The sequence below is a fragment of the Anopheles stephensi genome, chromosome 2, assembly GCF_013141755.1.
Source record: "Anopheles stephensi strain Indian chromosome 2, UCI_ANSTEP_V1.0, whole genome shotgun sequence".
In the NCBI taxonomy this organism is placed as follows: Eukaryota; Metazoa; Arthropoda; class Insecta; order Diptera; family Culicidae; genus Anopheles; species Anopheles stephensi.
Window position 1 is genome coordinate 30,756,559 of NC_050202.1, and position 14,939 is coordinate 30,771,497.

At 48.9% G+C, this 14,939-nt stretch overlaps 3 protein-coding genes across 4 annotated transcripts; 2 read left to right on the plus strand and 1 right to left on the minus strand.

The window, feature by feature from the left end:
• Positions 1-28: 28 nt before the first annotated feature.
• LOC118505331 (exportin-2) lies at positions 29-3,954 on the minus strand. Its single transcript, XM_036040979.1, has 6 exons — positions 3,548-3,954; positions 1,602-3,405; positions 1,410-1,501; positions 1,030-1,336; positions 789-956; positions 29-710 (listed from the first exon to the last, which is right to left on the minus strand). The coding sequence occupies exons 1-6, from the start codon at positions 3,630-3,632 to the stop codon at positions 248-250; spliced, it is 2,919 nt and encodes a 972-aa protein (XP_035896872.1). The 5' UTR covers positions 3,633-3,954; the 3' UTR covers positions 29-247.
• A 289-nt stretch (positions 3,955-4,243) lies between these two features.
• LOC118505332 (m7GpppX diphosphatase-like) lies at positions 4,244-7,471 on the plus strand. Of its 2 annotated transcripts, none has more exons than XM_036040981.1 (3): positions 4,244-4,956; positions 5,029-5,174; positions 5,244-7,471. In XM_036040981.1, exons 1-3 carry the CDS (start codon positions 4,455-4,457, stop codon positions 5,778-5,780), a joined length of 1,185 nt encoding a protein of 394 aa, XP_035896874.1. In that variant the 5' UTR covers positions 4,244-4,454; the 3' UTR covers positions 5,781-7,471. The 2 variants fall into 2 exon arrangements, with proteins under 2 accessions (XP_035896874.1, XP_035896873.1); XM_036040980.1 differs by having other exon boundaries at positions 4,751-4,956.
• Positions 7,472-7,800: 329 nt separating this feature from the next.
• LOC118505333 (probable very-long-chain enoyl-CoA reductase art-1) lies at positions 7,801-12,927 on the plus strand. The gene is made up of 5 exons (XM_036040982.1): positions 7,801-8,029; positions 8,173-8,528; positions 11,665-11,881; positions 11,969-12,084; positions 12,172-12,927. Exons 1-5 carry the CDS (start codon positions 8,024-8,026, stop codon positions 12,374-12,376), a joined length of 900 nt encoding a protein of 299 aa, XP_035896875.1. The 5' UTR covers positions 7,801-8,023; the 3' UTR covers positions 12,377-12,927.
• Positions 12,928-14,939: the final 2,012 nt, after the last annotated feature.

Consider the following 14,939-nt stretch of genomic DNA (forward strand, 5'->3'; position numbering starts at 1 on the left):
CTATAAACCGTGCCCAAACACTCTCGGCTACAAGACAACAGCGACTTACACTTACACTTTATTACACTGTACTTCAACTTTATGCCGGACACAAAACAACACCTACAGCATGGATCACGTATGAAAGAACTAAGCCGCTAAACAATTAAAAATGCCGATCGCGCGAACGGTTTGCTTGTAAAAAGGGTATAGTTGAACTCATCATAAATAAATGCCACGACCACTCGCTCTCTCTCTCTCTCTCCCTCTAAGCGATCTGGACACCGCTCTGCGCACAGTACTTTTGCAGCGCTTCCTGGTGGTCCGCCGGCAGTGCAGCGATCAGCGTACCCACCTTCCCCGCGTTCGACTGCGCCAGATTGCCAATGTTCTGCACGAGATACTGGCGCACGTTGGCCACGTCCTGCAGCGGATCGACCGGTTTCGATTGGGCAAAGTTTAGCTGCGAGTAGGCGGCCTGATAGCCGGGCACGTCTTCGATCTCGATAAAGTTATCACCGTCGATGGCTGACTCGTCCGGCGGCAGCTCGAAGATCTGCACCACCGTCTGCAGCAGCTTCGGCCAGTACATGACGTACGGTTCGGCAAGCATTTCCGGACACTCGCACAGCAGCTTCGTAATGCCGACGGACACGATCTTCTGCTCGAGCTCGCCGGACACTTTGTTCACGTCTGGAATGAACACGCGCTCGAGCACCATGCCAAACATTCTGCAATTGAATTAAGCAAAAGAGGTAGTTATGAAAGGGTAGTTCTCAGCGCATTCCGGCGAACCCGCCTGCACTTACTGTGCTTGTATGCTTTCGATCATCTGGATCAGTGCCTGCGGACCGACGCGGGCCGAGTAAAGGCAAAGGAACACGATAAAGCTGCGCACAAACTTGGTCGTTTTGGAGGAACTAAGCCGTTGGAAGAGTAGGGAGAATATTTGACGCATACTTCGGCCAAGCTCCTCACTGAAATTATGAAGCGAACACATTACCCCTTCATTTATTTTGCGGGCTCGTAGCAACAACGACCACAACTTACGGTGGATAGTAAAGGAGCAGGTTTTGCAACAGATAGAACCCTTCGTGATCGTTGTTCTTCGAGGCAATCATCTTCTGGAACACTCCCAGCACTCCGTTCAGCTTGTCGTCGGCCGAAATCTGGGCGGAAGCTTGCCGCACAAACGCACACAGCAGCCGTATCAGCGGCGTCACGTTTCCGGGACGCTCCCAAAGCGCTGGCGTCAGCAGGCAGGGGAACAGGGCCAGGTACGTCTCTGGAATGTTGCTTTTGCCTTCGCGGATTTCCAAAAACAGGGACAGCATCTGGAACACGTACGGCATGAATTCTGCAGCGAAGGGAAAAATGGACACGGTTATTGCATAAAAGTTGGGAAACTCTTCCGGTTCCGATTTGCCTACCCAGCACATCCTGCTGCAATATGCCTTGGAAAACGGGAAACAGCGCTTCCTCGAACGAGCTGACGGCATTCGGGTCGGCTTTGCAGACAAGTCTGTGGAAAGGAAGCATGCATTGAGAAGAGCGTCATTTCAACCCTCCAGGCTTTCGTTGCTGATTGCACACTCTGAAGGAAATTGTTAACGAACACTCACTTGACGGAGAGCGACAGCGTCTCGAACAGATAGTGGTTAAAGTGTGGTTTCGATGGGTTCTTCGCCACGGTCGACAGAATGTCCGTCAGCCGCGGCAGTACCACGATCATGAACGGCAGCGAGGCTTCCTGCAGCGTGTTCAGCACACGCATAATGCACTTCATGATGTACTCGTTCTCGTTCGAGCCCTGCACCGTGATCGCCGCGAACAGGCCCGCAATCAGTTCCGCACTGAGCGGCGACAGAATTTCCTTCGTCACGATCGGTTGCTTGTCCGGACCACGCATCGTAAGTATTTTGTCGATCGTGCAGGCGGCGTACGTATGCACCACCACGCTGGCCGCGCCCAGATGCTTCGCCACCAGCGGCATCGTCGCGACAATGATTTGCGGTCCCAAAATCGTACGGAACGTCATGATGAACTTGAGCGCGTCCGCTTTCAGTACCGGCAGCTGGTTAACGTCGGCCCGCTCCAGCTCGGGTATGATTTGCTGCTGCGTGAACTGTGGCAGCGGGACAAGCTCGGACGTTTGCGTAACGCCCAGCTTCTGCGTTTGGCCCTTCGCTGCCATCGACGTGACCAGATAGATGGCCGTATCTTTCGCCTTCCAGTTGGTGGTCGGATTTTCGGCATACTTGGCCAGCAGCACCTGCAGATATTGGCCAAAGATTTCCACTATCTTGGCTTCGAACTTCTGCAGCAGGGATTTCACCAGATCGCAGGCAGCGCGTCGACGCGTCTCCACATCCGAACCCTCGATGTCCCGCCGGATGTACTCCTCCGGGTTGTCCTCGAACAGCTCCTCGTCCGACACGCGAAAGTCCATGTTGGGGATGATGACCTTCTCGCAGATGCTGGCCAGCACGTTCGGATCCTCGAACAGGTGGCGGTAGTGGCTCCGTTCGGCAACGGTGCTCAAAAACCGTAGCGCGTTCGAAACGAGCGAATCGTACTTGGTGTGGATGCGGGTGTTCACCAGCAGCTCCCAGACGGCGGTCACAAACTGTGGCATGTACGGTCCAAACTCTTCGTCGTACTTGAGCGCGTACATGCACAGATTTTCGCAGATTTGCGACCGCAGATGCTCGAGGACGCCCGCATCCTCGTCATCGTCCGTCTTCAGGCACGGCACGTCCACCGTCAGCAGCCCGTGGAACGCCTTCATCCACGTTTCCATGTTGTCCTCGAAGAACTCGGGCAAATCCTGGGAGTTGAGCGAAAAGAACACCTTGCACACGAGCACCAGCGAGTTATAGATGACCTGCAGCGCTTCCTTGTTGCCGGCGTGTGCCTCCGCCAAGCCGAGCGTTGCCTGCAGCAGATCCGTGAGCGGTTTGGCCATCTTGTCCAGCACGTACTTGATCTCCTCCCACAGCTCCTGCGACTTGAACTCGTACCGGTAGCGCTTGAACAGCGAGTGGGCCGTCTGCAGCACGCCGTTGATGATGTGGAAATCTCCCGTGGCAAACTTTTCAATCATCTCGTCCATCAGCTCGGGCCACTTGGTCGGGAAGTCGTACTTGCCGATAATGCTGACCGCATCGCTCAGCTGCTTCTGTATCGCGGCCGGCGACTTCAGCATCATCGGTACGATCAAGCTCTTGATGCCGCTCCGGTCCGACTCGCTCACCTTGTTCGGGCCGTCATTCTCCAGATGGAAGCCCCAGTTGCGCTTGACGAAGTTCTTGAAGGCGATTGCGGCCGCCACACGGATCGTCATGTCCGCTTGGGGCCGGTCGATCAGATGCAGACATAGCAGCGGATAGTTCTGACTCACCTCAATGCTCTCGATGAACCGTTCAGCTGGTTGGCAACGATCAAGAATTGGCAGCGGTTAGTAACGCAATCTGCATGCTACACAAACAAATGGCACATGGAAGCACAGAAACAGGCAAATGTTCCGTTTTTGGAGACACTCCTCCCCCTAGGCTTCCTTCCCACCTACCTGGCCGGCGCACTTCCGGATCCGGATTCAGTGTTTGCTGCAGATAGTTGCCCAATCGCTCAAAGTTGTTCTCGTTGATCTCCATTTTCCTCTGTGTGTTGCTGCTGCTCCGGTACAATCCCGCTTCACAATCGTCCTCGCTGAATGACGCGCTCTCCAATACAATCGCAACCCGCACGGGTTATATGTACAGCGTAACGTTCAACAGTTGCAACCTCTCTGCTAAATTGAACTTTTGAGTGCGACCGTTCGTCCTACACCCGGAGCGTGGAACGAACCCAATTTCTTCACTTTTCGTGTGGTGCGCGTGAATTCAGAAGCGGCAAACAGTGGCGGCCGGCGGTTTGATGTTTTTTATGTTACTTTTTGCAAATTCCGAGCGTGGTGTAGTTTGACGTGCGATTCCCATACTCACCACAGGCTGGCAGTTTGCACGCATTCCGTTACTATTTGAAATTTGAGTAAACAACCCTTTTCTAAAGCACGTTTATTTCTTCAAAATTGCACATGAAAGAGTGACCAATTTCGATTAAATTCATTTTTCCTAAAAACTTTCCTCTACTTTCGAAGCCTCCAGTAAATCTTCTGGCAAATTACGACACGTGCCCTTTGGTCTGTACAGCGCCTTATTAGGAAAAAAAAGAAAACGAAATGAAACGGCCAGCTGCGTCTGTCACGATGACATTTGTGTGTTGAATATAGATCTGCTGTCATGCTGTCAGATTGTTAGCGATGGCGTCAAAAAAACGCGGTTTTCGGCTGGCGTTCTTAATTTGTTGTTACTGATAAGCTCGGCTCGTACAGGATACAGCCACTCGCGCGATACCGACATTCCCCGTTTCAGTAAGGATCTGTTAACGCTGTAGCGACCCCAAAACTACGCCAAAAGCTTCCGCCAGGCGCTGACATGCTGAAAACAAGCACCGCAACGAACGATAACGGCACTAACAAGGTCAGCGAATGTAATGTTGTCGATGAATCACCGTCTCAACGTCAACGCGAAGGTCAGCAACCACCAGCACCAGTACCACCAACCGAACAAAGCACGGCCGACGAAATATGTTACGATCTGGCCCAGTTTCGTACCGTGCGCGTGCTGAACAATAACAGTACGCACAAGTGTGTCGCCCTGCTGGGGCATTTCGGCAATCTTTCGCCAGACAAGCAGGCCATCGTCGTGCTCGAAAAGCGGGCCTTCACCGAGACCGAGATTACGACAGCTTGCACGCCAACGCAGCGTGAAAAAATTGCACACAGTGAAAGTGAACCCGAGCGTGCGAACGTGGGCGAGAAAGCGGTACCAGCTGGCAGCGAGCGGACGTTTTTCACCTCGTCTTCCCGTTTGCACAAGGAGTTCGTTAATGACGTGTACGGGAACTTCCTTTGCACGGTGGATCCCGAGCTGAACCGTACGTGTGCGACGATCTGTCTTCCGATGTTCAACGACGTGGTAATTGCTGTTCTGATTGCTTCCTTTTAAGGTTTGAAGGTGTCCATCATCTATCCCGCTTCGGAGAAACATATCGTGAAGCATACTGCACAGCATCGGTACATGGTCGATGAGACGGCCGAACGGTACAGGAACATTACGTTGCCACACCTGGACCAGGAGCAGCTAAGTCTGGAGGTTCGGATGCACGGCCTTCCACGGTCTTCCATTTGTTGTATAACAATCTCAATCTTTTGATTTTTGCAGTGGCTTTACAACGTACTGGAACACCGCAAAGAGAAGGAACGTATACTGTACGAAGATCCGTGCGACGAAAACGGATTCATTCTGCTGCCCGATCTGAAATGGGACGGTAAAACGGTCGAACAGCTGTATCTGCTGTGCTTGGTCCGCCGACGTGATATTCGTTCGCTGCGTGATCTTACTCCGGCCCATCTACCACTGCTTCGCAACGTACAGGCGCGCGGAACTTCCGCCATCGAGGAACGTTACGGTATCGGAGCATCGCAGTTACGCATCTATTTGCACTATCAACCCACATTCTACCACTTGCATATGCACTTCACCTATCTGCAGTACGATCCCCCGGGAACGGGCTGTGAGAAGGCGCATCTCTTATCGACGGTGATCAATAACATTGAGCTGGTGGGTGATTACTACCAGCGGGCGACACTTTCCTACACGCTAAAGGAAACTGATAAGCTGTACGCCAAGTTTCTCGCTGCAGCGGTCGAAGAACCTGCTGCAAAGCGCGTCAAAACGGATCTTGACCCGTCGCAGTAGGCACGACAGCTGGAGAAGAAGAAGAAAAGAAGGAAAAAAGCGCCCACCCCAACAAATCCTCACTATCGAGCTAAAAGCTTCGTACCAAGCATTGGCAGCTATTTATTGGTAGAGTTATCAACCATCAGACAAGCAAAAACATGATCCCGTCCACGGGTAAGATTGATCGGTTGCTGGTCGAGCTACGGCCACGGTTACAATGCGCCAACTTCTTCATCTCGTTCCCACGCAAGTTTGCCGACATCGAATCGACCACCATCGAGCTGGCCACCGATCGGATAACGATCGTTATGAAGGGTGAGCGCGAGCGGTACGAAATACGTACGGGCGACTACTTCCAGCTTCACACCCAAACGCTCAGCTCGCTCGTCATTAAGAATCGATACATCTGCTTCCGGGTGAACACGAACGAGAGTGTGTTCGGTTCCGAGCGGCTATCCACCGGCCAGGCAATGCAGGATGAAGAGCCCTGCCGATTAGCGTGTAATGTGGAGGCTTGCAAAAAGTATCGCGTTCTATGCAACAACTGCGGTGGACCGCTAGTCGAACAGCCGTCCGACCAAGACGAGCCGGGAATATCGTTCAACCGCGTACTGGAGCTACCCTCGGAGCAGCTAGACACCGACGATTGGTTCTGCCATCGACACGATCATCATCCAAGCGATGGGGCGCAGCAGGACGCTAGCTGCCAGGGTGAATCGTCCGCGCAGCTTAGCACGAAATTTGAACCACAGCAGCACGATCTTTTCTACGGCACCTTTTACGCGCTGCTACATCGGTCCATACTCCAGCGGGTTCATATCCGCAACGAACGGTTCGTGTACTGCAAGCGATGCCTACAGTATCTCGGCACCACCCGAAAGAATCGATCTTCGGTAAAGCTGTGGTACGAAAGCGTACGCTTCCAGCCGGAACGATCGATACCGCTGGCACTGTTTCGAGCGGACGATGCTTTGGAGCTGTTTCACCATCTCGTACGCAAGACGGTGCGCGAGTTCAACTTCGTCACTCATCTCGGTCTTCCGCCGTCCATAAAGCTAATGTTTGAACTGCGCCGCCCCGGAATGGAGGGAGACGTTTTCTATCTGCTAATGCAAATCATGGACTGCCAGCTAAGCGTGTTTCGTGCGAAGCAGAAGCGTACCGCATCTGGATCGTCCGAATCGTGCTCGGATGATGTCGACGATGATCGAGGCAAAAGCGTGGATCCGGAAACAGAACTCCTCCCCTCTAATAGAGGTGGTGTGGCGGACGGCACAGCGGGAGATGAAGAGGGCAACGATGACGATGATGATGATGTGTTTATAGAAAATGCGTACCGAAAGCATACGATCAAGCTGGAACGGCACCGGGCCATGAAGCTGATGTATCAGTACGAAAAGTACGACGAGCAGCCGCTGTACGTCTTCTGGCGGGAGGACAGTAACGTTGTCAATCTGGAGCTTTCGGAACCGATGTTCAGTGCAGCGGTACGCTATCTGGACGCAAACTCCAGCTACGTGCCCGAATGTTATCGCGTGAATCTTGGATTTAGCATGAGCTATCTGGATATTTCTTAAAGCAGCAGCGTTGCGTGTACGAACGTAGAAGAACTTGACCACAAACCAAAATCTGTTATTGCCGGTAGTAGTGTAGGGAGTGAGAAGGAGGACGTGTTTTTCTGAAAATAAATGTTTTTATGTGAATGAAAATTGTGCGCAATGTAAGTTTAAAGTTTGAAAGCCGTCGCCTGCTTCAATCCATCTTTAACGTACGACAGGAAGATACTACGGTTTCTTATCAGTAGAGGATATATATAGGTATGGATTTTTTGAGACCATATTTATCTCTGGCCTCAAAATAGGTTTCTGTTCCAGTGATTACCACCCAAAGAAAGCGAACCTCCACGGAATCTATGCTCAAATCAAGCGGTCAAACTCTCCCTCCGGTTGTACACCGTTTCCGATCCTAGTTTAAGTCTCTACCTAGCTACTATAAACACACCACACCTGACAAGTCAGCGAGCAAAAGTCATCAACAATCTTTCGCTTGGTGGGGAGGGGGAGGGTGTGGAAAAGCTCGCGAGGGAAGGGAAGGGATATCTTCGTTTCGCTTGTCCGCTGTTCGCGATTTCGTGCCGTGGTGGTGCGTTGCTGCTGTTAAATAATCGTAATCAACGTCGAAACACCGTAAGGTCGGCCACACTTTCTCCAAGATAACGGACTCACTCTAGACGGAAGTTGCCACGGATTAACACAGCAAACATGGAGGTATGTATTGGGCTGCCGAAACAAGTCTCATTGCACCGGGACTTTTCGCCTACCTTCATAAGCAAGCTCGGAATTTTGTGCTGTGTAAAGGAAACAGGGCAAATTGTCTGTATAATTAATCCCAAATTTCCCCACCCTTGTAGGTCGAATTTGTGGATGCCAAATCATCGAAATCGCTCGGAAAGTGTCGCGTACCCGTCGACACTACTCTGCAAGCACTGAAAACCGAGGTGCAAAAGCTGAAACCCGCCCTGACCGTGCACCGCCAGTCGCTCCGGCTGGAGGCACGCGGCAAAGCACCAAAGGAAAGCGAAACGCTGAAAACGCTCAATGTCGCGTCCGGTGCCAAAATCTACGTCCGCGATCTTGGTCCACAAATTAGCTGGAAAGGTGTGTTTCTGGCGGAATACGCGGGACCGATATTTGTGTATCTGATCTTCTACCAGCGGCCTTCGCTCATCTACGCCAATGCCGACAATCCGATGAGCCTTACCGCCAAGTAAGTATCGATCACGGGTGAAAAAAGGGAAGCACCGGGAAGATACGTACCTTGTTTCCAAGTGGCTCGCTACAATCTTCCCAGAGTGTTGTATCAAATAAGGGGAGGGAGAGGGGGGGGGGGGGGGGGTGGATTATGAATCCACATGGTGAACAAAAAAAAACTGTCGTTACTTAATCGGCAACAAGAAGAAGTGGTCCGAAGTCCACATGGTACGCCGCTGTACGATAATGAAACTTCCCGCAATCATTAATGAATGCACATACATTGCCCTGTCGTCGGGCCAGGTGGTGGCGCGATATGTGCCGTAAACCACACGCCACGATCGAAATTGGTTGCTGCAAACCGTTTCGAATCATGTGTTGTGTCTTGTTGAACAAAATGAAGCAAGAAAAATAGAAAGTTTTGCTCTCAAGAGCAACTTGTGCGTTGCGCGTCCTCCGGCTAGATTAGTGCCCTTGCGGTAAAACTTTACCAGTGCTTAATGGAGAGATTTTTTTTAGTGAAATCTGTGCGACAATTCGTACTCCGTCGTGCTGCGTCATGTAGCTGCTTTTTTTTACGCAAGATGCCTGCTAAACACGAACAAATAAATTATCAATCATTCAAAAGCTTCCCAATCTTAGCAGGCGAGCATACATGCATGTTTGCCGTTGGTTCTGGCTAGTGACGCAAGCGGAGGTTGCGTGGTTGCTTCAACGGTTTGTTTTTGCCGTTGGCAAGTTCAAGGCCACTTCGAGCTTGCCGGCACGAACGCATACCTTGAAAAGTGCCTTAAAGAGATGCTAGTGGAAGTAAAAAGTGAAAAAGGGAATGTTTTAAGTATTTAGTTAAATATTTAACTAACTATTTATTACAAGAGTTTATCTTTTAAGTCCATAAACAGTTTAAAGCTGTTCGAGCTTCCGCAGTTAGTCCTGTTCGCACTAGCGATGGGCCCTCGGAATCGAAACTATTCCGGACCCGGTTCCGAATCTGATTCCGCTATTTATTATTTACTTTTTTATTAATATTCATTATTATTTAAAAAAAATGCAAGAAAAATACAAACTGCTGATTTTTGATTGATATAATAATAGCATTTTATTGCATTTTTGAAATTATGACTATAGAACACGTCGCCATTAAGAGCAACCAGCTGATGGGTTTACTTAAACAACTTGTTCGCGACAGATCCGGTGTCTCCATCAAGATGCTCTCAATCGGGTCCGGAATCGGTTCCGAAATATGTTCCGGACCTACTCGTCGGAATCGATTCCAAAAAAATCGCAGCGCACCGGAATCGATTGCGACTAAACCGTCATTTTGATCATCACTAGTTCGCACTAGGAAAAAAGTATAACATGGTTGGATACTCTGTGGCGACTGTCCATAGCCAATTTTATTTTTTCTATAGGTTTTCTTTGCTGGAGAAAAGCTTAAACATCCATTGAAGACTGGGAATGTTTCTCTTCCAATATAACCATTTACTATGGACTTGTTTCAATTAAATTCCATAGACCTCAAATTTTTTTATCGCTAGGTTTTTGTGCTAGGCTGTAGGTCCGTAACTCTCTATTAATTATTTTTTCCGCTACCACAAGGAAAGCTACTTCTTTCCTTTTACAATTCTTGTCGTCAGCTGACGCTTATTTGATCGCCTCTGTACATCCATATTAGTTATGGACAACATTATAGTTTGGTCTGAATCGATTCCCCGAAATTCGGAGCGCTCAGGAATCGATTCCGACCAAACCGCCATTTTGCCCATCACTAGTTCGCACTAGGGAAAAAGTATAACTTTCTTGGATACTCTGTGGCGACTGGCCATAGCCAATTTAATTTTTTCTATAGGTTTTCTTGAGCTTGAACATCCATTGAAGACTGGGAATGTTTCTCTTCCAATATAACCATTTACTATTTATTATTTCACTTATTTAAAAAAAATCCATAAACCTCAAATTTTTTTTATCGCTAGGGTTTTGTGCTACTTCTTTCCTTTCCTTCTTTCTTTAAGGAAAGCTACTTCTTTCCTTTTACAACCTTTGTCGTCAGCTGACGCTTATTTGATCGCCTCTGTACATCCGTATTAGTTATGGACAAAATTATAGTTTGGTCGGAATCGATTCCGCAAAATTCGGAGCGCTCAGGAATCGATTCCGAAGAGTAGATCCGCGGTATGTTGCGGAACCGATTCTGGAATCGGATCCGGAACCAACGCCGGAATCGGCACTAGTGTCGGATTCGGAATCAGAATCGGATTCGGTTTCGGATTCAGATTGTTGTTGACCATTTTCATTTTGTGCAGCATATTTGTTGTCATGAAACACAACTTGGCTCTGAACTTTGCTCCGGACTTGGTTCCGGTCTTGATTCCGAAATCGGATTCAGAACCGGATCCGGAGTTGCACCCGGAATCGGATTCCGAATCAATTCCGAACACGGATTCGGAATTGGAACCGATTTCGAAAACGGAATCGGAACCAGGTAATTCCGATTCCGAGCGCCCCTCACAAATCCATAACATACTTGCATGCTTACTCAATAAGGTCAGAGCATCTTATTCCTTGAAATGTAAGTTAAATTGAAAAACTCTCTGCTTCAACGAACAATGAGATGTCCCAAATATTATGTCTCCGGGTCATTTTCCGTTCCGGTTTTCTTTCTTCGTTTTACTGTACAGACTGAAATAAATTATTGTACAATGGCCGCCCGGGTTGAAGTTGCACTAGTTTTACCACTAAAGTAGACAATTAATTAAGTTTTTGAACGCATAGGTTACAATTCAGTTAGCTGCACTCAATAAGACAAACCCAATATTTCTTCCATAGGGTAGGGTTTCGAATGAAAGTTGTGCTCTTCTTCTTCTTCTATAACCTAACGACCTCTTGGGTCATGCCTGTCATTCCTAGCTTACTAGACTTAATGATACCACGCAGTTGAATAGTCAGTCCTCACTACGGGGAAACGGTCCGGATGGGATTTGAACCCGCGGTCCTGTCTGGTCCATTTATACTAAGTTATATTTATAAAGTTATACTAAGAATAATGAATTATTAGGTTACTGGATACTTATGGATGAATGTTATTATTTGTTCTTATTACACCAATTTTTTATATAAACTTCATCTTATCACCTCCATTCTGTTCACACTAGAATTGCCGCCGCATGCTGGGTTGGGCACTACGCAAAACGTCTGCTAGAAACGCTGTTCGTGCACAGGTTCTCTCATGCGACCATGCCGCTACGGAATCTGTTCAAAAACTGCTCCTACTATTGGGCGTTCGCCGGTTACGTGGCATATCACGTGAACCATCCACTCTTCACGGAACCCTCACCAGCACTGGTATACGCCGGGTTGGCTACATTTGTGGTGAGTAAACGGTCCATTGCCGTCTGATCATTCGTGTTTAACATGCAATTAATATTATGCTGCCATATCCACCACACCACACCACAGGTCAGTGAATTGGGCAATTTCTCTATTCACATTTTGCTGCGCAACCTGCGACCGGCTGGTTCGAACGTGAGAAAAATCCCCGTACCGGATGCAAACCCGCTTACGCAGCTGTTCAAGTAAGTCGGATAGAAATGCTGCCGGAGCGTTCGACGCATGTTAAATGCTAAATCACCTCGCTCATTTATTCCATGCCTCGTTTTTAGCTTTGTCTCCTGCCCGAACTACACGTACGAGTTCTTCTCTTGGGTCGGCTACACCCTGATGACGTCCTGTATTCCGGCCGGTCTGTTCGCTGCCGCCGGCATGTACCAGATGACCGTGTGGGCTCTCGGCAAACACCGCAACTACAAGAAGGAGTTCAAAGACTATCCGAAAAATCGCAAAGCTATCCTTCCGTTTGTGCTGTAAAGCGGACGTAGACTTAGCATGGACGTGTAACGTTTCGAAGGTAAGAGATTACGTTTTGGTATTTTTGTGTGTGTTTTTTTTTACGTTTAACAAGGGATTGTGGGATGCGTTTTGAGCTATTACTATTAAAAGCACTTAAGTTTGCCGTTTTCTTCTAGCTAAGATTTTTTTTTGATGTTGTTTCTCTTACGATGGTTGAGGTTATATTTCCCTGTTGCAGTGGAATATGTGGTCGGAGAATTAAAAGACATTACCTTTTTTCCAAAGCTACGCTCGTGTTGCAACAAGCGCTTATGAGGATTTCATTCGAGCTCAGCATTTATTTATTAAGTGGCGCACAGAACCATACTGTGTTTGAGCTACAGCAGCATTCCCTAGTGACGCATCTGCAATTATACTTCAACCATACATTCGAGAGCAAGCATGAGATGGAGTAGTTTTCAACCCGAACAAAATGCGACAATTGCAACACTTAAGTAATGAAACTAGTTAGTAAGTGCAGCTGAGGGAATTCAAAGGAACGAACAAAATAAATACAACAAACCAGGAGACAATCGCCATTAGTGTGTGAGAAGCATTTGAGAAATATGGAATATCTTGTTCGTAAGAGACTCGCGCAATGAAATCACGTAGGCTTCTAATATCACGCGGGAAGTTTTCTTTTCATATTTAAGTTTTCTTTCACGACATGCGAGTTTTACACGCGATACATACTCATGTTGGTAGAGGAGCTCTGGTTACTTCGGCTATTAACCGAAGCAGCAAAATCCCGGCACCCAGCTCTAAAGGTTTCGGCCTGTTACTTCTGGCTTTCTGGCACTTGATTTAACTCGTAGCAAAGTAGTCCAAGAACCATTTGATCCGGTTGCCTCGGCCACCGGATCGCACCTTCTATAAGCGTCTCTGCTGCAGACAGTCCCGATTCAAACGCCTCACCGACCGAGTTGAGTAGACAACACATCGAGACGAATGGGTCACGCTAACCAAACGAGGTCCGGAGCTTCGCGGTGGATAACATCAGATCTGAGCGACCTGATTGGCACGTATAGACTCATCGACGTGAGGAGCGCTGAGCAGTCCATGATACCATTGAGTATTCCAACAATGAAGGCAAGTCTGGCACGTGGAATGCGTTCGTCGAGCTGTGGCAACCCGAGCAGCAGACACCTGGTCCTATTGTCCCGACTGCGATCTCAGCAGCGTAGGGCGAAGCGCGTAGCTCTACGTTGAATGGACTCGATATCGCTGACCCCTTAGGTCTGATGTCGCTTGACTGCTACCCCAGACTAGCTACCCGTAGGTTCCTCGGCTCCTACAATCAGTCCCTTCCTACTAATGTCAACTCCTGGGGTCAGTGGCGGATCAACCTAGGAGCGGAGGGAGCGGCCTCGCTGGTTAGCGGGACCTCATCACAAGTTACGAGTCACAATTAGAGCCATTCCACTCGGGGCCTTCAAATACCCTGATCCGCCACTGCCAGAGGGTTAGCGTCTTCAGAGAAGCGGCGATCAGTGGGTAGTGTCTGACTTGCTCCTCCACTTTATCGACGTTCCTTTATCCTGATTTCCTGAACCGAATAGGCCTATTCGTCCCCGTACTCCGCTAGCTACCGTGTCCCGGCGTACGTGCTTCGGCCATAATGTCCCCTTCCTTGTGTGTCTGCGCAGTTTTAATAGTGTCTCCGATCTCTTCGACAACAGCTCATCCATTTCCACTTTCCGATCATCCCTCCTTATATGCCGGAACGTCACAAACCAAACCAGTGATTCACAATCTTTCACACCACCCTGCCCTATGGAGCAGTATAAAGACTTGTAACAGAGGAGGTCACGGAGCTCCCGCGTCATGTCTGTAACCAATCCTATCAACCTTGCCACGATATGATCCGGCGGCTCCTCGAAAGACAGCCTCGTTTCGATGAACACGCCTTTCTCGCGAGGATTTGTCCGTTTTATTCGTAACTGAGGAGTGTAGAGGCTCGTGATCGGCTAAACGTGATGGCAACGCATTTGTCGTAGCATAGACTCAGGGCGTGTATATCCCATATACAAGAAGGGAGATAGGCTAGAGTGCAGCAATTACAGGGGTATTAAAGGTGTATTAAGGTGTTGATAGTCGGAAACTATCAGAGAGGATTCCGAAACGGAAAATCAACCACTGACCAGATCTTCATGATGCGGCAAATCTTGGAGAAGATGGTGGAGCAGCAGCTCCACTCCTACCATCTCTTCATTGATTTTAAAGCCGCATATGACAGCATAGCCAGAGTAAAACTGTACGACGCAATGAGCTCTTTTGGAATCCCGGCCAAGCTTACCAGGCTTGTACGAATGACAATGGCCAACATCACATGCCAGGTGAAGGTGGATTCTTGATTTGCTACCACCAAGGGCTTGCGCATGGCAGATGAGCTTGCCTGTCTCCTTTTCAATCTGGCGCTAGAGAGAGCCATCCGTGACTTGGAGGTAGAAACTTCGGGGACCATCTTCTGTAAGTCAATCCAGATCCGGGCATACGCTGATGACATAGACATTATTGGTTTGAGGCTCTCCTATTACCAGAG